The sequence below is a fragment of the Polypterus senegalus genome, chromosome 15, assembly GCF_016835505.1.
Source record: "Polypterus senegalus isolate Bchr_013 chromosome 15, ASM1683550v1, whole genome shotgun sequence".
NCBI lineage: Eukaryota > Metazoa > Chordata > Cladistia > Polypteriformes > Polypteridae > Polypterus > Polypterus senegalus.
In genome coordinates, this window is record NC_053168.1 from 60,011,415 (window position 1) to 60,039,193 (window position 27,779).

The window sequence follows — 27,779 nt, forward strand, 5'->3', positions numbered from 1 at the left end:
GTTCTTTTCAGCAATAACAAATCAAATCATTCAGTTGTCTTTGCTCATATGTCATTTTAGAGCTGGACGCCTGGCATCTTTTTTTGGCCACAAGTTCGTTTCTGTTTGCTGTGAGGTTCTGTGTTGTGGAGATTCTCAGGATGGATTGCAGGTGCTCATCAGTGAGGCGACTCCTGTGTGCTGTTTTGTTAGTCTTCATCACTGAGAAGAGCTTCTCACACAGATATGTGCTACCAAACATGCACATGGTTCGAGCCGCATGTAGACGGAGCTGGAGCATTTCTCCGGGAATGGAGTAAATAAACTGTGCGGGCCCTGCAGTATCGTACTTTGCCTTCAGTGTGCCATTACACTGCAGCTCAATCACCTCCATCTGAATCTGCACAGGTGCAGTTTCCACATCGACGGCAAATGGGTTGCGAAATAACTCAAAATTCTTTTTTTGTTCTTCAAAATCACCAAAGCGCAGTGCTCTCAGTTTATCAGCAAAGTGCGTATTTGGGAACACCGTTGTGCCGACTTGGTTCAACATTACTTGGCAACAGGGAAAGTGGGGTAAGTTGCACTGGTGCATTTGTGTCTCCCATAAAAATAGCTTCACTTGAAATCACTTGAAATCACACTGTGATTGTGCACAGGTAAAAACGTCTGCTGAAGTGTCAGATTCTTTTTTAACTCTTCTGCTTTCTGTATCTTGTGCATTGCATTCAGGTCTTTCAGGTTATCCTGATGTTTTGTCTCATAGTGCCGTCTTAGATTAAATTCTGTAATTACAGCCACATTAGCTCCACAAATGAGACACACGGGTTTACCGGCAATGTCAGTAAACATATACTCAGCCTCCCATCGGTTTTTAAAGGCTCTATTTTCAGAATCAACTTTTCTCTTCGGCATCATGTGGGCTAGCTTCGCAATAACTTGCAGCATCATAAGCTAGACTTGATTAACGCGGTAAGTGTTCGGCAAGGCAGCTGAAGCGCTGCATTATGGGATCTGTAGTTTATTGTGTTACCAGCGCTTCATATCCCCGGGCCATTAATAACAATAATATATAAAATGATCTCGGGGCGGATATAATTACACGCGGCCGGATGTGGCCCGAGGGCCTTGAGTTTGACACATATGGACTAAATAGAACTTGGAAAGATATATTTTTTCGAATGTGATCGCACAATTCAGATCGAGTTGACGCGCACTACATCGAGCCCGCATGTGGGCTCGTGGTTTTGCCTGCGTGCCTCAATAAGTCACCCTCCCCTCGCTCTTACTTTTTTATCGTTCATCTAATGAATACACTGAGTATGGCTTTACCAAAACAATCATTGATGGCGAATAAAGTTTCCATTATTCATAAAGCTTCAATTGGTGATCTGTCTTTCTGCGTTAACCGCATATTTTTTCATACGTCTCAAACCAAGGGGATGCAAGAATAAAATGAATCAGGAAGCGCACGTACATACTCAGTGCACCCCTTGTCGGGAATCGAACCTCAGATGTCAGCACTAATGGCGAAGCCGCTACCATTGCGCCACAGTGTGTGGTTTGTCTATTTGAGTGTATGTAGATTAGGGTATATATATACATATATATATACCAGCGCTTCGCAGCGGAGAAGTAGTGTGTTAAAGAAGTTATGAAAAAGAAAAGGGAACATTTTAAAAATAACGTAACATGATTGTCAATATACAGTAATTCTTTTGTGAGTGTTATGAGTGTTACTGTCATCAAGGATTTGATTATCATTATTTCTTTCAATTAGGTTCGTATTTGTAGGATGTGTTGTGTTCAAGTCACATTCCATGTTTGTCAATTGTTGTAAAGATAACAGGTTTCATTCATCGATTCGTTTCTTACTGCATCAATAAACAGCTCGTCTTCCTCTTTATCTGAGACGTGACACACTGCATGCATGGGTTTTTTTTTACACTGTCTTCCTTTAGCAGGACATTAACTTTTTCCACCCCACTGCTGTATTTAATGTTAGCTAAGACCCGGCACTTAAAAGTTTCTCTCGCAGTTTCGTTGAGTTTGTGCCAAACACCACCCTGACCATCTCATCTTCCACTGCATAAGCACAGTCCTTCACCCGTGAATATTTAGCGGCAGTGTTTCTATTGGATTGCCGCTGACAGACGGCCTTATATGGGCAGGCACTAAGTTACGTGGGAGGCGTAACTCCGCCTCCCACGGGCATCGAACAGAAGTCTATCTATACTAATAAAAGGCAAAGCCCTCACTGACTGACTGACTCACTGACTCACTCACTCACTGACTCATCACTAATTCTCCAACTTCCCATGTAGGTAGAAAGCTGAAATTTGGCAGGCTTATTCCGTACAGCTTACTTACAAAAGTTAAGCAGGTTTCATTTCGAAATTCTACACGTAACGGTCATAACGGTCGATAACGGTCGACAACATCCGCCATGTTGAACTTTCTTATTTATGGCCCCATCTTCACGAAATTTGGTAGGCGGCTTCCCTGCGCTAACCGAAACCGATGTACTTACTTATTTCGTGGTATGACGCCACTGTCGGCCGCCATATTGAACTTTCCAATGTCACTAATTCTCTAACTTCCCGTGTAGGTAGAAGGCTGAAATTTGGTACTTATTTTGGTGGTATGATGCCACTGTCGGCCGTCATATTGAACTTTTAACGAAAACCGATGTACGTACTTATTTCATTGGTATGACACCACTGTCGGCTGCCATATTGAACTTTCCAACGTCACTAATTCTCGAACTTCCCGTGTAGGTAGAAGGCTGAAATTTGGCAGGCTCATTCCTTACAGCTTACTTACAAAAGTTTAGCAGGTTTCATTTCGAAATTCTACACGTAACGGTCATAACGATCAACAACGTCCGCCATGTGAAATTTCTTATTTACAGCCCCATCTTCACGTAATTTGGTAGGTGGCTTACCTGAGCTAACCGAAACCAATGTACATGCTTAATTCGGTGGTATGACGCCACTGTCAGCCACCATATTGAACGTTCCAACGTCACTAATTCTCCAACTTCCCGTGTAGGTAGAAGGCTGAAATTTGGCAGGCTCATTCCTTACAGCTTACTTACAAAAGTTAATCAGGTTTGATTTCGAAATTCTATGCGTAATGGTCATAACGGTCAACAACGTCCGCCATGTTGAACTTTCTTATTTATGGCCCCATCTTCTCGAAATTTGGTAGGCGGCTTCCTGCACTAACCAAACCAATGTAATGTACTTATTTCGGTGGTATGATGCCACTGTCGGCCGCCATATTGAACTTTTGAACAGTCTTTGTTACTTATGGGCCCATCTTCAAGAAATTTGGTTTACGGGTTCCCAACACTAACTGAATCCTACTTACGTACATATATACGTCCATAGCCTGCAGCTCGGTCACCGTGTGAGGTGGCGTTTGGTCCCCCATTCCAACGCCTCCCACGTTGTTGGCTGCCTGCCTATATAAGACCGTCCGTCGCTCCGGTCTCTACATTCCCTTCCTTGCTTCGCCACGGGATTCACGTCTCCCTACTGATAACTACAGCCTTTTTGTTAAATCCACAGCTTCTCCACTGTTTTATTGTTTGTTTATTACAATTAGAGTTATTGTATAGGTATTTTAGACTTACTTTACATTTCTTAGGTACCCAGTTCCTTTATCATTCCAACCCCCATTAACATGTCTATCGAGGTGATCACTATTGATCAAAGAACTGTCACTTACCGAGTGGTTTCCATGCCCGGAGATGGCACCTACCTTTTCCATTCTCTTTGTTACATATTGCATGGGCATATCAGGCTCACTCTTGATATCCGGAGGAACATTGTGTCTTATGTATTGAATGACTGGGACAGGTTCAAGGTGTGGACTGATGATGGAACAGGAGATAATTATACTAAACAGGAGCACTAAAAGAGTGAAATGCTTAATCCCTTCACCTATGGTTCTGCATGTGAGTTGATGGCTGCCGCTGAATTGTTCGGTTGTCACTTTCAAGTGTACCGAAATAGCCAAATATTTTACACCTTTCGACAACCGCCAATGCCTCTTAAACATCTTAGATTCACAGGTGACAATTTCAGTAGTAGACACTTTGATGTCTATGAATGTTTAATCTCTCAAAAGCTGGATGTGATTTTATCGATGAAACCGGTTGTGTGCTTACAACGCTTGACAGATGCCGAATGTCACTTCAACACAACAAATCCTGCAAATACTGTCGTAATTGAAACAAACCATGAAACTCAAACCGATTATGACAGCAGCAATCCAAGCTGTCAGATTTGAGACAAGATTACTGTTCACATGGCCAACTGTAAGTTGCCTGCTCAAGAGTAAGCTCAGCGCACAGCTTGGTCATGTTACAACCGGAGGGCCGAACTGACACCATGGTATACAAAGAGATCCTTAACAAATAATATTTTAAACATATTTTAAACATATTTTCCCTCAGTTTAAAAAGGTTTAATTTTCTTCTTAATAAAAATTTTAATGCAGTACATTGCCGCTGCAAAGCGCGGGTATTTTGCTATATATATATATATATATATATATACTAATAAAAGGCAAAGCCCTCACTCACTCACTCACTCACTCACTCACTGACTCATCACTAATTCTCCAACTTCCCGTGTGGGTGGAAGGCTGAAATTTGGCAGGTTGATTCCTTACAGCTTCCTTACAAAAGTTGGACAGGTTTTATATCGAAATTCTACGCGTAATGGTCATAACTGGAAGCAGTTTTCTCCATTTACTGTAATGGAGATGAGCTTCAACGCCGTGGGGGAGTTTCGTGTGACATCATCTCGCCTCCCACGTAATCACGCAGTACATAGAAAACCAGGAAGACCTCAAAAAGCGCTCAAGAAAACATGCATTATATAATTGAGAAGGCAGCGAAACAATAAGAAGCGAGTTCTGCTACTTCGGAAACAAAGCACGATGTAAACCTACACTTTAAATTAAGTTCATAGACAGGCTGCGCTGGCGTTTGTAATTTAGTGCCTGCCCATATAAGGCCATCCGTCAGCGGCAATCCAATAGCAAACTGCCACGGGTAAATATTCACGGGTGAAGGACTGTGCTTATGGAGAGGAAGATGAGATGGTCAGGGTGGTGTTTGACACAAACTCAGCGAAACTGCCAGAGAAAGTTTTAAGTGCCAGGACTAAGGTAACATTAAATAAAGCTATGGACATAGCACGAGATGGCACCAGCACAGCTGGGAACCTTCGATGCAAGTACACCAAGTGGCTCACGTGAACTGATGCAGTGCACAGATAAAAGCAACAGTTCCAAAGAGCTGAACAAAACCGAATTACACAATTGAAAAGGCAGCAAAAATATGAAGCGCCTGATAAGCATATTCATAAATGCAGCTACTGTGGAAACAAAGCACACGGTGGAAAAAGTCAATGTCCCGCTAAAGGAAGACAGCGTAAAAAAAAACCCGTGCATGCAGTTTGTCACATCACAGATAAAAAGGAAGACGAGCTGTTTATTGATGCAGTAAGGAACTAATCGATGAATGAAACCTCTTATCTTTACAACGATTGACAAACACGGAATGTAACTTGAACACATCGTACAAATACGAGCCTGATTGAAAGAAATAATGATAATCAAATCCTTGATGACAGCAACATTCAATAACACTCACAAAACAATTACTGTATATTGACAATCATGTTACGCTATTTTTAAAATGTTCCCTTTTCTTTTTCATAACTTCTACTTCTCCACTGCGATACACGGGTATATATATAAATGTATATCTATAGCCCGATCTACAATACATACTTTAGCATAGACAAGCGGTGGCGCAATTGTAGAGTCTTCGCCTCTAACGCCGAGGTTCGATTCCCGAGAGGGGATGTACTGACTATGTACGCGCGCTACCCGATTCATTTTACCTTCCCATCTCCTTGGTTTGGGACGTATGAAAAAATATTAGGTTAACGCAGAATCATGTTACGTTATTTTTAAAATTTTCCCTTTCTTAGCACAAGCACAGTTGAGAAGCTTCGATGCATGTACTCCATAACGCGTTAAAAAATAACGCATTTAATCACACTTTCAATTCCAAGCAAACGGAACTTTTGTCAATGCATGATTTCCTGGTACATCCATTACACTGATGCACACATCACAGCTACAAAAATGTTAGAGTCGGAATAAAGCGCTCTACGACTGATCATTTCGACTACCCGAGCGAAGCCTTGATAAAAGCATGGTTTTGTGCACACTGAAAAGCAAGCAAAATTAGATGCATTACAGAAAGCGGACTTTGTGGCTCTTACTGGGGATCATTGGACTTCCGTGACCGTTAGTAATTCTAAATACATCTAATTACAAAATGTTCAATGATCACACTGTTTTAGCCTAATGTACAAAATAATTTTGGCTAATGTTACTCAGAGTTTAAAGAGTAAGCTGGTCAAATTACCTTTTATGTTTCTGACTTATTTTTTAAGAAGAAAAACTGCACTTTATGGTGAAATTTTGGTTATTATTATTTAAAGACAATACTATTCTGAAAATGTACTTAAAGTACTTAAACTACCACTTTATTTTTAAGTCTGCCCAATTTTAACCAGGGATGATATTTTTGTTTCTGTTTTGAATTCAAATGCAGTTTAAAAGCTTTTTTCAGAAATTAAAACAGCTTCAGTTTACAATATTCATGTCCATGTCTATTATTTGATTCTGTCGCCCACTAAAACCGTTTTAAATAAAAAAAAACATTTGCGATTTGGGGCAAATTTACGTGTCGATTACATACGATTAATCAAGATTAATTCTTACACAGCCTCTAATTAATTGGATTAATTTTTTTAATCGAGTCCCACCCCTAATATATATATGTAGATATATATATGTAGATTTGTATATATATGTGTATATACAGTATATATGTAGATATGTATATGTTGTATATACAGTATGTATATATGTGTGTGTATATATATACAGTATGTGTATATATGTATGTGTGTATATGTATATATATATAACTGTATATATATATGTGTATAGATGTGTATATATATATATATATATGTTTATATGTATATATATATGTTTATATATGTGTCTGTGTGTGTGTATATATATATATATATATATATATATATATATATATATATATATAGCAACACTCATGACAATGACAAAACAATTACATTAACAATCATCTTACGTTATTTTTAAAATGTTTGCTTTTCTTTTCATAACTTCTTTAACACACTACTTATCTGCTAGTAGCTATATATTCTATATATATATATATATATATGTATATATATATATATGACAGCAACACTCATAACAGTGACAAAACAATTACATTGACAATCATGTTACGTTATTTTTAAAATGTTTCCTTTTCTTTTTCATAACTTCTTGAACACACTACTTCTCCGCTGCAATGCGCGGGTATTTAGCTAGTTATAGTATATGGACGAAAAAATAGGTTCCAGTTATGACCATTACACGTAGAATTTCGAAATTAAACCTGCCCAACTTTTGTAAGTAAGCTGTAAGGAATGAGCCTGCCAAATTTCAGCCTTCTACCTACACGGGAAGTTGGAGAATTAGTGATGAGTCAGTGAGTCAGTCAGTGAGTGAGTGGCTTTGCCTTTTATTAGTATACAGTCATGTGAAAACATTAGGACACCCTTTGAAAGCATGTGGTTTTTTGTAACATTTTTAATAAATGGTTATTTCATCTCCGTTTCAACAATACAGAGAGATTAAAGTAATCCAACTAAACAAAGAAAACTGAAGAAAAGTCTTTTCAAGATCTTCTGTAAATGTCATTCTACAAAATGCCTATTCTAACTGAGGAAAAGATAGGACACCCTCACATGTATTCCCTCTTAAATTGGCTCAGATCTCACACAGGTATATCACACCAGGTGCACATAATTAGTAGATCGTTACTCTGCATGTTGAATGAGGCTTGCCCTATTTAAACCTCAGACATTTAGTTTGGTGTGCTCCTGACTGTTGAAGTGAGAGTGAGCACCATGGTGAGAACAAAAGAGCTGTCAGAGGACTTCAGAAAAAAGATTGTAGCAGCCTATGAGTCTGGGAAGGGATTTAAAAGATCTCAAAAGATTTTGAAATCAGCCATTCCACTGTCCGGAAGATAGTCTACAAGTGGAGGGCTTTCAAAACAACTGCCAACATGCCCAGGACTGGTCGCCCCAGCAAGTTCACCCCAAGAGCAGACCGCAAGATGCTAAAAGAGGTCTCCAAAACCCTAAAGTGTCATCTCGAGAACTACAGCAGGCTCTGGCTACTGTTGATGTAGAAGTACATGCCTCTACAATCAGAAAGAGACTGTACAAGTTTAACTTGCATGGGAGGTGTGCAAGGAGAAACCTTTGCTTTCCAAGAGAAACATCGAGGCCAGACTGACATTTGCCAGAGATAAAGTTGACAAAGACCAGGACTTCTGGAATAATGTTCTTTGGACAGATGAGTCCAAAATTGAATTATTTGGACACAACAGCAGAGGACATGTTTGGCGTAAACCAAACACAGCATTCCAAGAAAAGAACCTCATACCAACTGTGAAGCATGGAGGTGGAAGTGTCATGGTTTGGGGCTGCTTTGCTGCAGCAGGACCTGGTCAGCTCACCATCATAGAATCCACGATGAATTCTACTGTGTATCAGAAGGTGCTTGAAGAACATGTGAGACCATCAGTTAGAAAATTAAAGCTGAAGCGGAACTGGACCATGCAACATGACAATGACCCAAAACATACTAGTAAATCAACCAAAGATTGGCTGAAAAAGAAGAAATGGAGAGTCCTGGAATGGCCAAGTCAAAGTCCAGATTTGAATCCCATTGAGATGCTGTGGGGTGACTTGAAAAGGGCTGTACGTGCAAGAAACCCTCAAACATCTCACAGCTGAAAAAGTTCTGCATTGAGTAGTGGGGTAAAATTTCCTCAGACCGATGTCGAAGACTGGTAGATGGCTACAAGAACCGTCTCACTGCAGTTATTTCAGCCAAAGGAGGTAACACTCGCTATTAGGGGCAAGGGTGTCCTATCTTTTCCTCAGTTAGAATAGGCATTTTTGTAGAATGACATTTACAGAAGATCTTGAAAAGACTTTTCCTCAGTTTTCTTTGTTTAGTTGGATTACTTTAATCTCTCTGTATTGTTGAAACGGAGATGAAATAACCATTTATTAAAAATGTTACAAAAACCACATGCTTTCAAAGGGTGTCCTAATGTTTTCACATGACTGTAGATAAATATAACGCACAAAAAAAATCAAGGAACAATTTTTAATCACAGTATAGCATCAAGTCAATGAAACTGGGATATTGATGTGGTCAGTTAAGTAGCAGAGGGGGTTGTTAATCAGTTCCAGCTACTTTGGTGTTAATGAAATTAACAACAGGTGCACTAGTGGTGAGATGGCCCCCAATACAGGTATGGTTTAACAGGTGGAGGTCACTGACATTTTTCCCTCTTCAGCTTTTCTGACTGTTTTTTCACTAGTTTTGCATTTGGCTATGGTCAGTGTCACTACTGGTAGCATGAGGTGATACTTGGACCCTACAGAGGTTGCAGAGGTAGTCCAACTTCTCCAGGAGAGCGCATAAATATGTGCCATTGCCAGAAGGTTTGCTGTGTCTCCCAGCACAGTCTCAAGGGCATGGAAGAGATTCCAGGAGACAGGCAGTTACTCTAGAAGAGATGGACAGGGTTGTAGAAAGTCCTTAACCAATCAGCAGGACTGGTTTCTTCTCTATTGGGCAAGGAGGAATAGGATGAGCACTGCCAGAGCCCTACAAAATGACCTCCAGCTGGCAACTAGTGTGAATGTCTCTGACCAAACAATCAGAAACAGACTTCATGAGGGTGGCCTGAGAACCTGACGTCCTCTAGTGGGCCCTGTGCTCAGTGCTTGGCACCGTGGAGCTTGATTGGCATTTGCCATAGAAAACCAGAATTGGCAGGTCCACAACTGGCTCCCTGTGCTTTTCACAGATGAGAGCAGGTTCACCCTGAGCACATGTGGCAGACGTGAAAGGGTCTGGAGAAACCATGGAAAATGTTATACTGTCTGTAACATCTTTCAGCATGACCAGTTTGGTGGTGGGTCAGTGAGGGTCTGGGGAGGCATATCCATGAAAGGATGCACAGACCTCTACAGGCTAGACAACAGCACCTTGACTGCCATTACTTGAAATCCTTGGACCCATTGTCAGACACTATGCTGGTGCAGTGGGTCCTGGGTTCCTCCTGGTGCACAACAATGCCTAGTCTCATGTGGCGAGAGTATGTAGGCAGTTCCTGGAGGATGAAAGAATTGATACCATTAACTGGCCCCCACACTCGCCAGACCTAAATCCAATAGAACACCTCTGATACATTATGTTCCGGTCCATCTGATTCCACCAGGTTGCACCTCAGACTGTCCAGGAGCTCAGTGATGCCCTGATCCAGATCTGGGAAGAGATCCCCCAGGACACCATCCATCGTTTCATTAGGAGCATGCCCTGACGTTGTCAGGCATGCATACAAGCATGTGGTGGCCATACAAACTACTGAGTCTGATTTTGAGTTGCTGCAATGAAATTTCAGCAAAATGGACTAGCCTGTTGCATTGTGTTAAGTCGGGCTAAGGGCTGCGTCTCTGATGAAACCGGAAACTTGCTTAGCTGCTACTAATACAAGCGAGGCGAGCACTCAGCAAAATTAAACCTCCAAAGAAAGACAAAGTTGTTTAGCCGCAAACATCAGCAAAACGGTATCCCTTTTACTTTTCCTCCCGCCACCAATACACAAGAGATGCGAGCATGTTGGCAAAACGAATCCTCCTAGGAAAGAGATGTCCAGAGTAGTTCCTTTCAATTACCTGACATCTCTACGTTTCAGTTTTTTTCTGACAATTTCAATAATTTCTAGGACCCCGGGTTTTTTACAGTATGGGCTTACACAACTAGTATACATATATATATATATATATATATTGAAATAAAAGAGGCAACAGAGCATAAAGGTTTGGGGTTTTCTGGCCCTGTATACTGTACAGTTGGCAAAAAAAATATTTAAGGTCAGTGATATTCTTTTCAGCGTAACAAAAGACAAGGTGCATATGATGAGGGGGACCATTTATGGGGTGGGACTGGAAACTGATGGGATGGAATGCTGGGAAGGAACCGAGGTGCTGTATGGGAGCCATGATGTCAGTGGACCAGAGGGAGGAAAGGAATGTGGAAGTGGTAACGTGTGGTTCAGGAATCCATGTACGATTACGGCAGCATTGTTTCTGTCTTTCTGTGGAAATAAAGGAAAGAAAGGTTAGTACCCTGCCTTCGTCCCCTGGCACGATATATTATGCTGATCATTGGGTCTTTACGCGGCTCCCTATGCACTTGTGGGTGACATGAACCCCCACTCAGCCCAGCCCAGTCAGGTAGCCCGAACCGAGAGGTCGTGAACCCGGGAGAGAGCATTGAGAATTGAGAGAGCAATACCACCTGTATTTTCAGACCAGTCTTGTCCTAGAATAACCGGATAGGGCAGTTCTGGTAACACGGCCACCAGCAGCCGTCTTGGTTCACCCTTCCAGGTTATGTAAAACTTGGTGGACCAATACGACTTGTTCTCTATGTGCACACAGGTTACTTTCACATGCTGGGCTACCCATTGTCGCTGTGGTTGTTACGATAAAAAATGTCAGTTAAATATATCATATAGGAGACACACACTGTGATATTTGAGAAGTGAAATGAATGTATATTGGATTTACAGAAACTGTGCAATAATTGTTCAAACAAAATTAGGCAGGTGCCTAACTTTGGGCACCGTTGTCATTTTATTGATTCCAAAACTTTTAGAACTAATTATTGGAACTCAAATTGGCTTGGTAAGCTCAGTGACCCCTGACCTACATACACAGGTGAATCCTATAATGAGATAGAGTATTTAAGGGGGTCAAATGTAAGTTTCTCTCCTCCTTTAATTTTCTCTGAAGAGTAGCAACATGGGGGTCACAAAACAACTCTCAAATGACCTGAAGACAAAGATTGTTCACCATCATGGTTTAGGGGAAGGATGCAGAAAGCTATCCCAGAGATTTAAGCTATCTGTTTCCACAGTTAGGAACATATTGAGGAAATGGAAGACCACAGGGTCAGTTCAAGTTAAGGCTCGAAGTGGCAGACCAAGAAAGATTTCGGATAGACAGAAGCGACGAATGGTGAGAACAGTCAGAGTCAACCCACAGACCAGCACCAAAGACCTACAACATCATCTTGCAGCAGATGGAGTCACTGTGCATCGTTCAACCATTCGGCGCACTTTACACAAGGAGATGCTGTATGCGAGAGTGATGCAGAGGAAGCCTTTTCTCCGCCAACAGCACAAACAGAGCCGCTTGAGGTATGCTCAAGCACATTTGGACAAGTCAGCTTCATTTTGGAATAAGGTGCTGTGGACTGATGAAACTAAAATTGAGTTATTTGGGCATAACAAGGGGCGTTATGCATGGAGGAAAAAGAACACAGCATTCCAAGAAAAACACCTGCCACCTACAGTAAAATATGGTGGTGGTTCCATCATGCTGTGGGGCTGTGTGGCCATTGCAGGGACTGGGAATCTTGTCAAAGTTGAGGGACGCATGGATTCCACTCAGTATCAGCAGATTCTGGAGACCAATGTCCAGGAATCAGTGACAAGGCTGAAGCTGCGCCGGGGCTGGACAACGACCCGAAACACTGCTCAAAATCCACTAAGGCATTCATGCAAAAGGAACAAGTACAACGTTCTGGAATGGCCATCTCAGTCCCCAGACCTGAATATAATTGAAAATCTGTGGTGTGAGTTAAAGAGAGCTGTCCATGCTCGGAAGCCATCAAACCTGAATGAACTAGAGATGTTTTGTTAAGAGGAATGGTCCAAAATACCTTCAACCACAATCCAGACTCTCATTGGAACCTACAGGAAGCGTTTAGAGGCTGTAATTTCTGCAAAAGGCGGATCTACTAAATATTGATTTCATTTCTTTTTTGTGGTGCCCAAATTTATGCACCTGCCTGATTTTGTTTAAACAATTATTGCACACTTTCTGTAAATCCAATAAACTTCATTCACTTCTCAAATATCACTGTGTGTGTCTCCTATATGATATATTTAACTGACATTTTTTATCGTAACAACCAACGATTTATACAGGAAAATAATGACTATTAACAAGGTTGCCAAAACTTTTGCATCCCACTATATATATATATATATATATATATATATATATATATATATATATATATATATATATATATATATATATATATATAAATCACAGCATCACTTTAAGTTGTTTTATTTTACACTGTGTGTAAGACCTTTTCTGTAACAATAACTGAGAGCAAATCTTCTGTTTTGATTATCTAAAATATAGCACAAGCACTGTTTTCTTGTAAAGTACCAAGTTGGCCTAGTATAAACTGGATTGCAGGCATTTCAATATATTCTGAAATATTTACATTTGTTTTACCATACCACAGAGACGAGTTCTCCTAGTCCAAGTATAACACTTAATTTCCCAGCTGCTTTCATTTTACAGTATTTTGACGACTATTTCTCTTCCATTCCCCCTGAGGGCATTGATGTGTATGAAGCTCTCCAACTTTTTTTCCGTCTGGCTTGTTTTTCTTCCGTCTGTATCCCATGTGACCCTTCTTGGAATTTTTGTGAATGAACTTCACTAGCACGCCACCTTAAAGCAACTTGAGTCTGAGTCCCATGAATGCATCAATCACAACAACCCTCCCGGAATGTCCTGCACGACTGATTGGGCGGCTGCCAAACTCCACCTTTTTTTTTCGTGCTTTAACTTGCTCAGATTACATTACATTGACTGTTTAGTAGAACAAAAACAGTTTCCACTTACTGTATGTCACATAAATGTTATATACATTTGTCTATATATGTTGGCCGTTTTCAAATAGCTGCAGTAACTGTTTTAAAATGAACGCCATAGTAATTAAATGTTTTTGAAATTTGCTGTGCTATAATTACGAGCTCAAGACGTAGTGATTATTCTTTTTAAGAGCAAGAACTAAATTTGACACATTTTCACGCAGTAGAAAACCAAGCATATCGGCACCTATCAGGTGTTAGTTACTTTAGTTATGCAATTAAATATATCCACCGGTCATAGTATATGAATAAAGTTAGAATTATTTAACGACTGTAGTTTTATACCTACAGTCCAAGATCGCGCTTAACTGCATTACTAGAGATATTTAGCATTTAGCTCATCTTAATCCACGCAGATAATCATGATCATAACGCATTTTCATCAACCAGATACTGACGCGGCCTCGCAAAATACATTTCCTCCGCAAATCCAAGACTGATTGACAGCCAGAAATCTGATCCTGTGAAAAAGATAGATAGCCAATGGGAGGGAGACATCTATCAGCTTGGATTGGAGGCCCCTGGAGGAGAAGCCAAGGAAAAAAATATACACACAGAGAGACACACATACACACACGCGCGCACACACACACGCACACGCAGCGCAGTCCCCGGGCTTTGAGCTCTTAGGCGAGCTAGCGTCACTAATCTATGTTTTTAATCAAATCTGCGAGGAATCGCATGGGCAATTACGGCGCACATTTCGTAGGTGAGTTTGATCTTTAAACTTTGTTCCGTTTTGTTCGGAGAGTCTAACTGGCTCTTTCACATTGAAAACATTTAAGTTCCTCTCTGTGCAGTCCCGTTACGTTTTAGCAAAACACGCTGATCGCCATCGTTTCTACTTGTGCTCACGCTGATTCGCCGGTCCCAGTAGCAAAGTAAAAACACACCAGTTGAGACTTGTTTTTACCGTATTCGTTTCGACAGCTTGATCCCCTATCTCATGTTCCTTCTGTCTTTCTTTAACGGAGCCCCGCAAGAAGTGTTTAATTAGGCTCCCGAGTTGCTAGTAAATGCTTGTCACGTCAGGATGGTAGCCTTTGATATGTATTTTTATGAATGGAGTTCTTCAATGCTAATTAGCTATGCAAGTTCGGGCGGCTCATTCATGTTTTCCTTTTCTTCGCCCTAAAGCTGTCTGGTTTCTTTCAGGTTTATCCAGATCCGGAGGAAATCTTCGACTAAATGCCTACAGAATAAACTAATAATTCAAGGCTGGTTTGTGAACTGCGGGATGGATGGATTTTACGACCAGCAAGTGCCTTACATGATCACAAATGTGAGTGGCCAGGAACAAAAAGTTCAAAACTTGTAGTCCTCGGGGAGAGAAGGAACCAGCTGACGCGGAAAGCTTTTGTGAAGATATGTGACAAGCATCTTCCATTTTACTCCTTCTCTTTAACTCGTGTTACTGATGTCATACGAACTGCTGACTGACTATGAAAGAAGCTTTTAATCTAAACGCTGTGCGTCAGTTCTTGACTTCGTTTTTTATCCAAAGCAAAAAGATCATACGCGGTACAAGTGTTTTTTTGACGACTTCTACAGATTTGACCCAATCAATCTTGTGCGCGCATTTGATTCTTTTTTCTGTTTCCAAGTTCAAGTCTGCAGCACATGAGTTCAATCTGCTGAGTTATTTTACTCTTTCTGGCTTATTGTTTATATTGATCTTTCTTTTGATTTTTGGTTTTAAACACTAAAAGCAGCGTTAAAGTATGTGCGATTGTCTAGATTGCAAATGCGGCTCACACCTGAATACTCAGTATGGTGCTGTACACAAAGCTTTTACGTTCTTGTTTCGGTACGACGAGCTTGGGCTGATGTCCAGTTCTCAGTAATGCATACAATGACAGTACCTGCAATTCCCTCATGCTTTCCAATGTACTCAAGTTTTAAGTGAATATCATAAGGTATAGTAGCTCATACAATCATTTGATCTTCCCTGTTTTCTAGAATCCACGTGGGAAAAAAAGTAATGAGACACTAGTAAATGATAGGAAACGAAAGTTAATGAATACAGACTTGGCTCATGATTCGGAAGGTATGTTTAAGTAATATTTTTGTTTTGTTTTTAGTGTAATTGAAAACATTGATTCATTCTAATGCTCATTTTACATTAGCCAAAACGTATTTGTGTATATACAGTATATATAAGCTTACCTAAAATCCACTGTGTATTGTAAGAGATGGATAGCATATGCATTTCTGTGTGTATGTGACTATTATATTATTGTCATCCTTATTAACAAAAGTTGCTTAGTAATGCTGCTGTTCTTTATCATGGGATAAAAGATTTGGGTTTATGTATTTATGTGATTTTAAGTACTTTTAATAGTATGTAAAGTTCTAGACAATCTAGCACCTATAAGTAATGTTAGATCCTTTAACTTTGGTTTGCTCAGTTTTCCAATAATGAAGCATTACAGAACTGATGAGTTGGCTTTTGTTTCAATGCAACAAAAATCTGCAATAATTTACATTTAGACACATGTTGGACCAGTACAGTGTATCACTTCAATAAACTACTAAAACCAAGAGGAAATAATATTAATTTGTGCTGCCTGGAAGTCTTTATTCTTTACGTGTTATCAGTTATCGAATGTCAAATTTAACATTGAGGCCTCATTTGAAATATGTAGTTTGATGTGAATAAAACCCATAAAGTCTCAAACACTGCAATTTTAAGATATGAAAAACACCTTAAATATATGAGCAACTGTACTTTTTAAATGTGTGCCTCTCTGGTGCCTTGTGACTGAAATGGAATTTTAACAAACACTGTGTGCCTTTTCATTCTGTTTAGAGCTTTTTCAGGATCTTAGCCAGCTGCAAGAGACTTGGCTTGCAGAAGGTAGGTAAAATCTTAGCTTTATTTAAATGGCCGCATACATGAAATGAGAGAAAGAAACAAAGAAACGTAAAAAAAAAAAGCCTGAAGTTGTCTTCTTAATGTGCAGCCCAATTAATCGGGCTCTAAAAGAGCCACCTCATGTGTCATGCATACATTAGATCCTCTGATGAGTTTGTCTTTAGGGACTCTGGTGCTGTTCTACCCAGTGCCATCACAAATTACCAGGAGAAATTGCTTGCAGCTCACAATCACATCTGCTTTTGGCAAGAACTAATACCTAGTCTTCATATCCTAGGTCTAATTTTTTCACAGTTCTTGACCAGCTCGAGTCCTTAAACTGCATTATTGAAAAAAAAAAAAATCAACAACGACAATTTCAGAAGCTTGGCAAATAAGGTTTTTATATTCTGGTGTTGTTCTGATGGAAAAAAATAGTCTTTGTGGATTTCTACAGACGTGATGCTTCAGGATTTAAGTGCAAGTGTTTTCTTCCCACCTTGTTTACAACATAGAAGTTTAGGTTTGTACTGCTTTATTTTAAATTTATGGAGAAAAGTTTTCTTTTTATATAATTGCACAATTTTAATGTATGTTAAGATGTGTTTTAGTAAGTTTCAGTTGCACCCCTTTAATATATATGTATGTTTTAAAAAATTTTAACCTATAGTATGAAATCTGCTCTTTTAAAATCTAAAATACCTCTTTAAAAAATACTAATTTAAGGTCTTATTTTTATTTTATTAAGTTTTAAAATATAATAGATTAGGTCATTTTTCTTTTCTTTTCTATTATAAAATGTACCTGATACTGTTTTAACATACATTTGGCAGGTGCATAAAAATATACCTGGCTGAAGACTTAAGGAATTTTTATTTTTCCTTTACTTACCTGGCAAACAAATCCACTTTATGTATGTTTTTGATCTGTTTTAATTAAACAGTGCATGTTGATATTTGTATAGTCGACCATGTGTTGAAATAAACAAGTGACATTTGCTACATACTTTTGTTTAAAAGCTTGTGCACTTGGTAGTTTTATCAATATAAAGTAGCTTCTCCTATTTTAGGGACATGTTTTGAAAGTCATGTAATATGAGTAATGTTGGTGTCTCTTATTACATTTATTCATTAACACAATTGTTTTCACAGTTAATATTTTTTCATAAAACAAAAATATGTAGTTCATTTCCAGGCACACATTTTGGCAAATGTTATTAATGTTTGATAGTATTGAAACTGCAGTATTTCTTAATTAAGCGATTACTTTCTTTTACAAGATTCTAAATTCTGTTTTTAAATGAAAGTAACAACTTCCTTGGTAGTTAATACCATTTAGGATAAAGCAGCAGCCTGCAAAGAGAGTCAGAGATAAAACATTTTATCTTTTGTTATTTTGCTGTTTATATAAAACTTTATGCACAATCCATAGGGATCTTATACCTGCAAATGTGAGTACTCAGCTTTAATATGTAAAAACTGCAAATCAGGCAAATTTAATAGTGTATCTGCTAACTATAAATTATTTCTTCTTTAAGTAAGAAATAATCATTGCAACTTCTTATGTAGTGAAACGAAAGGTAGCATTAATAGCATTACTGAAATATCCAGAGGGATTTGAAGCTTATTCAATAGCAGTTTTTCACATATTTTGTATCTTACCTATAAATAGTTATTCATTATTTGCTTCAGTGTAGTTATTTTGATTTAATTTGATGCATCTGTTTATAAGTTTCCTACCAGTAGAACATATTTTGCTGTATCATAATTTACGTTTAAAGTAATATATGTAGTCATAATTTTGATTATTTTCAGAAAGATTAAAATTCAGAAAGCAGACAGCAATAATTGTGCTATAGTTCAATTTGAAAATGTAAGGTAACAAAGGGATATTATATATATTATATATATTATACTTCAGGTGGATACTCTGCTTAGTTATTTACTTAATAATTTACTTTAGTTACTTGGTTTAAAGTATACTCTTTTCTTCAAACAGTACTACCAAAAATATAAAAAGTATAATTTATGATGAATTTGACAAGTGCTAAATCATAATATAATAATATAATATAATATATTTTTCCAAAAAATGCTTTGTATAATACTTGTTATGCATGGCATATATTGTAATGTAATATAATATGTTATAATGTGTAAGTGATAAAGTGTTAATAGTCAAAATTATATGTGTTCTTAGATTTACCATAGAAGTAATTTCCACCAATGTTTTTATGGAATAAGACATTTCTACGTATGATTAATGTGCATTTTTATTTGCACGTTTTGCAGTAGTTGTCATGAATCATATGTTCAGTGCAAACTTTGAATTACAATCTGAGTTACACAACATATGCAAAAAGACATTCCATATACATAAATAAAATGTGTGAGCAAATTTAAAATTGATATAATTGGATGTGGTGTTTATGTCTTACTGTATATCACAACCCTTTTTCAAACCACTACTGTGTTTCCGTTTTTTGTAATTGTATTCTGATTTATCAAGCATTTTTAATGGATCATTTTAGTATTTTTTAAACAAATTCTAAGTTAAAAATTATTTATTAAAACTATCAATAATCAGGAAAAAATTTATTTGACAGCGAAAAAAATGTGATTGCCTTTTTGTGTCTGCAAAATATTTGCCCTTTGCTGTAGTTAATAAAAAAAAAGAACATTTGTAATATCTAACTGGGCACTTTTATTATCTATTTGTGAATGTGCAGTAATGAAAAAAAAAAAAAAATAGGTACAAATCAGTTTTTACACATTTTTTATTTTAGAATAGAATGGATGACTCTCATTTTTCCAGATATGCTTAACAGGTGTAGTTTAACACATTCTAAAGAATATAATGATTAAAGAGGAAATATTAAATTTTTTACAGGCTCAGGATATAAAAAAAATATATATCTGTTCGTTCGTTGATGTAGGTACTATAGTAAAGATTACAATTTTACCTGTCAAGAATCAGAGATTCTAGTTTGAAAAAAAATGACTTCCTGTCTGTTAATTTAAAAATGAACACCCACACATTTGTAAGATTTATTAGTTCAGGTAATTGAAATGGAGTGAAAGCCTATATTGGACAGACTACATTTCCGACATCATGAATTACAGAGTTGATTGGTAATGCTGACATATTTCCACAGAGTACTCTCTTAGCTCTTTTTAGACACCATTTTTTTCTTGTCAGAAAAGACAAAAGTTTCTTAAACTGTGTATTTTTATTTGTTCACGCACTGCTCTCAATATAACCGAGATTTCCTTTCATTGGTCCTTCCAAGAACATTAAATACAAAAGCATAAACCAGGCGTGGTAATTGTTTGCAGTTGATCATTAAAAGGGATATGCAGTCTTATATTAAATAAGAAACTATATTCCATGCTTGATGGTTCTTCGAATGCTGTTGTGCGCATCAGTACCCCTGTGAAGCCTTACAGTTTTTAATTAAATTCCAAGTATTATCATTTTTAATAACTATGTTTACACCCAAGATCCCATTATTATTATTATTTTTATAAACTGAAAATGTTGTGAGTTTAATGTACTACCAAGAAGTTCATGTGCACTTCTGTCTTTCATACTTAAGGTTGTGACGTTCCAGGGTTATGCTAAATCCACAGCCTTTAACCCCATTTTTTTTTTTGAATAAAGGCAGGATTCCAGCTCCCCGCTGTCCTTAGGAATTGTTTGGTCGATCAGCTGTGTCATTCACTGGCAGAAAGAATGACGCATACATCTTCCTGCTTGCTTGGCTTTGGGTCACTGTTCTGTTTACATAGCTTGAGCTTTAATATGTGAAACGACATTTATATAAAAATATTACATGCGAGCCTTTAATTTTAGGTTTTTATTGAAACATTTTTATCTGATTGACTGATATTTAAATAACTTCCATATAAACACATTTCTTTTAGTGTATCGCACTGAATGGAATACATCATTTTAAACACAGTACTGACATGGCCAAAAAGATGGTTGCACTAATAATTTTGTTTAGTTGCAATAATAATTTTGATCTCTGTGCTGCTACTCTTTTTTATTTTTAATGTATTATACTATAGTTTAGACTTCTACTTTTGCGGGTCGAAGGTGGCACACAAGTAAGCTGTTTCCCAACAAAGTTCATTGACCTGCACCTTACTCATGCTGGCAATGAAAACTGTGTGCAGGGCTGTTCTCCATGACATTTAAATTCTGTATATCAGCAAACTGGTTTGTAAATCTCTCCCTGCATAATCTGTAGACTTTGATTTATTGGAAGTGGTGTGGTTGTAAAAAAGTGTTTTTACTTTATGTAAAATGGCCCACTGCCTGTTCTTAGAATAGCATCCAGTGTGTACCTGATTACAGTGCCACAAGAAACATTAAACATTTTTATCTTAACAAACAAAAATACGTTCAAAACGCTTGTAGGAGAAGCAGTAATCAGTATTGGTTTTTGCCATTTTGCATGTGCAGACCCCTTACTCGCACTGATCAATTTTTTCTGCAAATAAAACTGTACCAGGTCAAATACTAGATCACCTTTAATATGTACAGTGTTTTTCATTTTCTTGTGGGGTAGGTGGGGCTGTAAGTAAGATGATATGTGCCCATCATCAAAATTTCAAACACCAATATTTACATGCTTTAATGAGTCAATGTGATTTCTGTACTTAGCTGCACTTCTGCTTCATTAATGTTAGCTGAGCTTGATTTTATTCTCAAAAGTGAAGCCTCAAGGAGTCTCATCTGCTGTGGATTTGCTTATAAACAAAATTGTACTATGCAAAATAAACAAACAGTAATTTGGCTAATAGGTTTCTCTTACATTACTATTTCTAGGCGCTACAGTAGTTTTGTTTGTAAAACTAAGACTTGACCATCACATTAGTCATTATTAGTCTATAAACATATCTATATATATATTGACTGACAACTTTATCTGTGGCTTCTTACAAGATCAGGATACATCACATACATTTTTATATTCATGATAATAATTGACAAAGGTATAGTTGATGTTGGAATTCTTGCCATAAATAATATCTCTCTATTAAAAGAAAGTTTAGCACCATATCATATATAAGTAACTTCTGCATTAGCAGCGTCCATATTTACGTTATGCATGTTAATATAGTATATTTGTTTATTTCTATGCTTAGATCAGTGCGTAGATTTCTACATTATTGTATGTGGCAGCGAAAAATACACATAATATAGTTATTCATTTTGTTTATTGAATTGTTTAACTTCTCATAGAATATATATTTCTAGAGTCTGCGTCATGTTCCTTCTCATGTAATCTAAGTACAATTTACATATTTACAGAGTTAACACATTGATGTTTCCAGTAAGATGTTTAGTGAAGCCATCAATCATATCATTTATTCACATCAGGTTATAAAATCAGCACATACTGTACCTGAGAGTGATAGCTCGTTACAAGATACTTAATCCCATCATTTGTTCTTTTCAGTAAAGTTTAATACAACATTTGTGTAACACTTTAGTGTGGGTTTGGTTATTATTGTTTATATGTAATAAGGAGCTGTATAAGCGTTTTAAACAGCAGTGAATAATAATAACATTTTTAATATTGCTAATATTTCAATGATAAATTATTATTAATAGCATAGTTGATAAAATATTTATATAGCATTAATAGGTAGTTTATAATGGACATGTTAACTGAAGTATGAGTGATGCGAGGCAAGTGTCAAATGTTGTTTTTGTGGTTTTATGTACTCAAAATTCCCATCGCTGCCTTTAAATCATGAATATAAGTGTATGTACTGGGTCGTGATTAGGGAATAGGAGGGTGGCAGTTTTTTGGTTGCAAGACACTGTATCTTGTTTTTTATAATTTGTAGAAGCCGATGAATACAAGAAGAAAAATTGCATTTTTACTAATTGATGTTTGCAATGTCCCAATCCCATCTATTAAAAAGAAACAAAAGAGGGTCAGAATTAGCTATTCATTTCCAAATGAGTCCTAAATGTATGCTTCATTTTTAAAGTTCCAGTTACTGCTTCATGTACTACTTAATGCAAGCAACAAGACCTCAAAAAGACTAGACATAAATGGTTTGATACAGGTAACACAGATTATTGTCTTTTCTTTAAATTTTTGATGCATACTCAGAAGTAGCATCATTATCTGGAAAGATCTTGGAAATATGGAAATATTGTTATTTGAATTGGTTTATTTCATCCGTTTCAGTTGAAAGGAATCTCTTGTGTCACAAGTCATGAAAGAAAAATGCATTTTAAATGAGACAAACAAGACATGCAAGCCTGTAGGTATCGCTGGCGTTTAATAAAGGGATACATGTCTTTTTAAGCAGTTTTTAGGTAACGCTTTAATTAGGGTTTGAGAAAAGGCAGACATGCTTCTTGATTGGGGCCGGAGAGATTCAGTGACTGAATTGTCAGCAGGTTAGTAGAAAAGCATTTCTTTGCAATTAAAAAAAAAAAAAAAAACAGTTACTGATTGATAAAAGTCTTTGTTTGATGCATTTGTTTTCATTCTGGAATACTTTATCCCTCCCTTTCTCATCCCCACCCCATTTTTCTATTTTTTTAAAGCTCAAGTTCCAGACAATGATGAGCAGTTTGTACCAGACTTTCAAGCTGAAAACTGTAAGTATCATTTCTTATCTGAAATAGTTACACAATTTACAAATAAATATTTTGTACCTGCCCATAATTCTATAATCCAGAACAGAAAACTGAAGCATGCTGTTAGAACAGTACATGAATATGTTTTTATTCCAGCTGTATCTTTTAGAGACCGTCGTATTGATTTCAGTAGTGGTTATTGCCTTCAAACATTTATTGATAGCAGCTTGGAAATCTTTAATGTCTCTTGAATCATTTTTGTTTCGGCGTACTTAGTTCTGCAAATCGTCTTTAATGGAGCTAATTCTTTGACATATAGGATAAATTGTTGCCATTTGCAAAATGACTTATAATCATTTTTATTTTTTTTTTGTTGTTTGTATTTCCTCATCATCTGAGTATATAGGAGGCTACTACTTCAGTGATATTTAACTTGATAACATTTTGTTTATTACATTTTGCATGATTTTGTAAAAAAAAAACATGAATGGTGTGCTGTTGTCAAATATTTTTCTCCAAAGTAATTTCTTAATCATGCTTATATTTTACATTTACCCTTGTGGGCTTTAATTTGTGTGTTATTTTTGTTTCAACAAATTGCATTGCATAACTTTGTGTGTGTGTGTGTCATGTACTCCATGTATCATCATGTAACTTTTTGTAATTCTGGGCTAACTGTTGTTGATTTGCCTCATCTGAAATGAGGATTGTGAACATTGTACAGTATAGCTAGGTGTAAGTGACCATATGACATCTTTACAGAGATGCTGTCTGTTTGCTTTTCATACTCTAGAACCGTAACTGGTGAGTCACACACCAGCTGAGTGCTATCAGGAGGTAGGGCGGTCCTGTCCCGGTGATGTTATCACAAATCCTTTAATTAGAGTTGCCTTTTAAAAATGGTGGTATACTTAAAAGGTCAAAAGAGAATGACTGATCCCTAAAGATAGCATAGCCAGAGAGTAGCTGACTAACCAAAGCACTTGATACAAATGGGAGGTGTTTTTTGCTTCTTTTCTGCTAGACTCCGACCTGAAGGTTTTCTTTTTTTCCTTTCACTAAAATAAGCTTTGTCCTGGTGTAGTCTTTACTTAAGTGTGTGATTTTTGTTTAATTGTTTTGTTTCTAGGGATAGAGTTCTGTTTACTATGTCCGTCGGCATAATATTTTTATAAATTTTATTTGATCTCTGTTAATAGTGCAGGATATGTTTTTACAAAAAATGAAATATGAATTTGTTGACTAATAAATGGTTGTTTTATTCAATTACATTAATACTTATTATTAATTTATACAAGATTAAAATGTAAGAAATTCTACAGCAATAAATATTGTAGGTTAAAAATGGAAAACAGTTATTCTGCTTAGAGGGACATTTATGCAGCAATGATCATCCAGTCTCTCTTTGTTTACTCGGGTAGTTTAAGTGCAGGCTGGGTAAGATAAGTTTCCATGAAATTAATCAGCAGCACACAACATGTGGTAACTGTAAAGCATTTTTACTGTTAAGGTGAGGATGTCCTTTTAGAGCAGAAATGAAATCTTGTTAAATGACCACTTTCACTGTATCCTAAACAATGTGTTCTATAAACATTTAGTAATTCTCTTAACAGTGCATTTTGGCATTCTACCCGGCTATAGTTGAGTGATGGCACTGATCATTCAGAAAACAGCTTTTCTGGTTTTCTACATCTTTAGCTCAAACAGGTTTTATATATATGGCCAGTTAATGATGGGCTAGGAGTTTGAGCACTGGGGTTCAGTTCTATATGTAGTGATGCAGTGCTAGAACAGTCTGAAGTTGATACTGGTTACAGTGCATATTCAAAACTGACTTATATTCAAGTATTTCAAGTATTTTAACAGTACCCTTCATACAAATAAAAAATGCTTTTATGCTGCATGGAACTCATAATAAAAGTGACAAGAATTAGGTATGGCAGAATGAAGGGTAGTAATATATAGCAGGGCAAGTTTCGCATTCCTTAATACATGGATATTCAGGAATGGGAAATGTTTTGTTCATCCAAGCACTGTAGTTCTGAGGTTTATAGGTACATAATGCTACATTAATAGAATCCTGAACTTCTGTCAAAAGTACTTTAAATTTTAGTTTTTAGGAGTTGTAAGACAGAGAGAAATTTGGCCACTTAAAAATATGCAATAGGCTTACATAGCGTCCCCTGTCATCATTTTCTTAGGTCCACAAGTACATTTTGAGCATTACGGGTCAATCCTACCTTTGCAACTTATTGTAGATGCTCTGAAATGGGCTAGAATCACAGTTAAGGTGTTCTTGTACTTGCTATTGCTTGATTAGGCTCATGTGCAGTATAAGTCTTGATAGGATGAAGTGAAATGTATTTTTAGCATAAATATTTTCTTATTTGCAATGCAACACATTATATTTTGTAATGGTAGTCTTTATGTAATCTGCTAAATATAGTAAATTTTAAAGTAGTATACTTTAAATCACAGATGATTCCAAGATTGAAATGGCAACAGTTCTCATTAAATGTTGGTTCAAATCTTTTGTCTCTGTAGAAAGGCTGCCTCTGTTCTTTAGCTTGATAGATCTCTTACCAAAAACAGTCTTCAAGTTGTTTTGCTATTGCCTATCACCATTAACTTTAATATCCATCCATCCATCCATCCATTATCCAACCCGCCATATCCTAACTATAGGGTCACGGGGGTCTGCTTGAGCCAAACCCAGCCAACACCGGGCACAAGGCAGGAAACAAACCCCGGGCAGGGCGCCAACCCACCGCAGATTAACTTTAATATCCCTTTTAAAATGCATCATTTTCAAAAACTACACTGAAGTTATATAATGTCAGGTTTCTTAACCCCATACAGGGACTCAAGAAAATGACTGGTGCCTGTCCTGCCAGCACCAGCTGCAAGGTTGAAACTAAACCTGCACAGGTGGGAACCAACACTAGACAGAGCACCAGCAAATGTAGGGCACCCTCCTGCTCACACCCGCTCTCTGATATTGGACCAGTTTAGATTTCCCCCGTCATCCTATCTTGGATGTCTTTGGCATGCTGGAGGAACTCCAAAGACTAAAAATGAAGGGTGCTTTTTTTAATTCAATGGTTTGTTTAGTTAGACTATTCAACTTTTGAACGTTAGATTTTAATTTAATACTTTCAGTGTAAATGCCTCAGTGTGGCAAAATATGAGGCAAAATCTTAAAGACATTTACAGAATAATTAATCAGACAAACAATGGCTAATTTTGGAGTTCTTTGAGCTTTGTCTTTTACTAGATGCTTGATACATAGACTGGACTATTAAACATTGTCTTGTGCATTAAGTGTATGCAAATATATTGGTCATGCTTTAGTTTACGTGTCCATTATAAATACTCTAAAAACATTTTATTAACTATGCTATTAACAATAAAAATCTATCATTAAAAAGCAGCATTACTCAAACAATGTTGCTTTCATTTTCTTTATTTTTTGATGTAATGTTGACAAGTTTATAATAAGTTTTAGATTATTATGCACTGTTAATGCCGCTAATAGAGCCGTTTATACTTACCAGCTGGTTGTCCAAACTTTTTTCAGAAGCAAATCCTGTACTCTCCTAAATCTTCTCAAAGCTAGTTTTATTCATGCGTGCCAGTAGTGTGTTACAAAAATGTCTATTCACTGCTTAAAAAATATTTTTGGAATTGTGATGACTCAGATAACATAAATATCTAATCTCAATATACTGTGTATTAAAGTTCTGCTTATAAAAACACTAGATCATACTCGTTTCATCCTGCATCTCAGTAAAAGATAATTGTTACATTTAAAATTAGAAGAAGTGCACATATTATAATAATTATGTGGGCTGAAAACATCCTACATTCAAATATTGAATTAATGCTAAATCAATATTGTATATAATAAGTATTAATTCTAAATGTGAACTTTCCATTTTTATATAAATGCATACACTTTATTAGCAAAATTATACAGTGATACTATAGGCATAGGAAGAATTGATGTTCTTAATAAAATAATGAAAGTTTTCTAGGAAGATACCTTCCAATTTAAACAGAGGCCGAGTTGTGAAATTTGTAATTTTTCAGTGGTCAGCAGTGATGTCAAATACATTCATTTGTGACATTATATAAAAGTTTCTGTATGTGTTAAATATGAATTTTCCATTGCTGAACATATATTTTTATATAATCCTAATTACCACAAAGCAAGCTGAGTGGAAATTCTGAATTAAAGCCCAGAGAAATTTCCGTATTGTGCCAAATAAATAAAAAAGTCTAATGAAATTTACAGTTCAGTTATCTGTCTCTATTAAATTTTAAGGTACTAATCCTGCTCACTTCTTAATTAGTCATATAAATCTGTGGTATAATGGT

The 27,779-nt window shown here is 36.8% G+C and overlaps 1 protein-coding gene across 3 annotated transcripts in view; it reads left to right on the forward strand.

Moving 5' to 3' along the window:
- Positions 1-14,486: 14,486 nt before the first annotated feature.
- The window catches only part of etv1 (ETS variant transcription factor 1), an 88,323-nt gene continuing 75,030 nt past the window's right edge, over positions 14,487-27,779 (forward strand). The window contains exons 1-5 of one of the 3 annotated variants that reach the window (XM_039736334.1): positions 14,487-14,648; positions 15,095-15,221; positions 15,899-15,986; positions 16,749-16,796; positions 23,370-23,423. In XM_039736334.1, coding sequence (XP_039592268.1) covers positions 15,177-15,221; positions 15,899-15,986; positions 16,749-16,796; positions 23,370-23,423 — 235 coding nt within the window. In that variant the 5' untranslated portion in view covers positions 14,487-14,648; positions 15,095-15,176. Of the gene's footprint in view, positions 14,649-15,094; positions 15,222-15,898; positions 15,987-16,748; positions 16,797-16,896; positions 17,317-23,369; positions 23,424-27,779 lie in introns of those variants that run through there. The other 2 variants (XM_039736335.1, XM_039736336.1) reach the window with 2 other exon arrangements.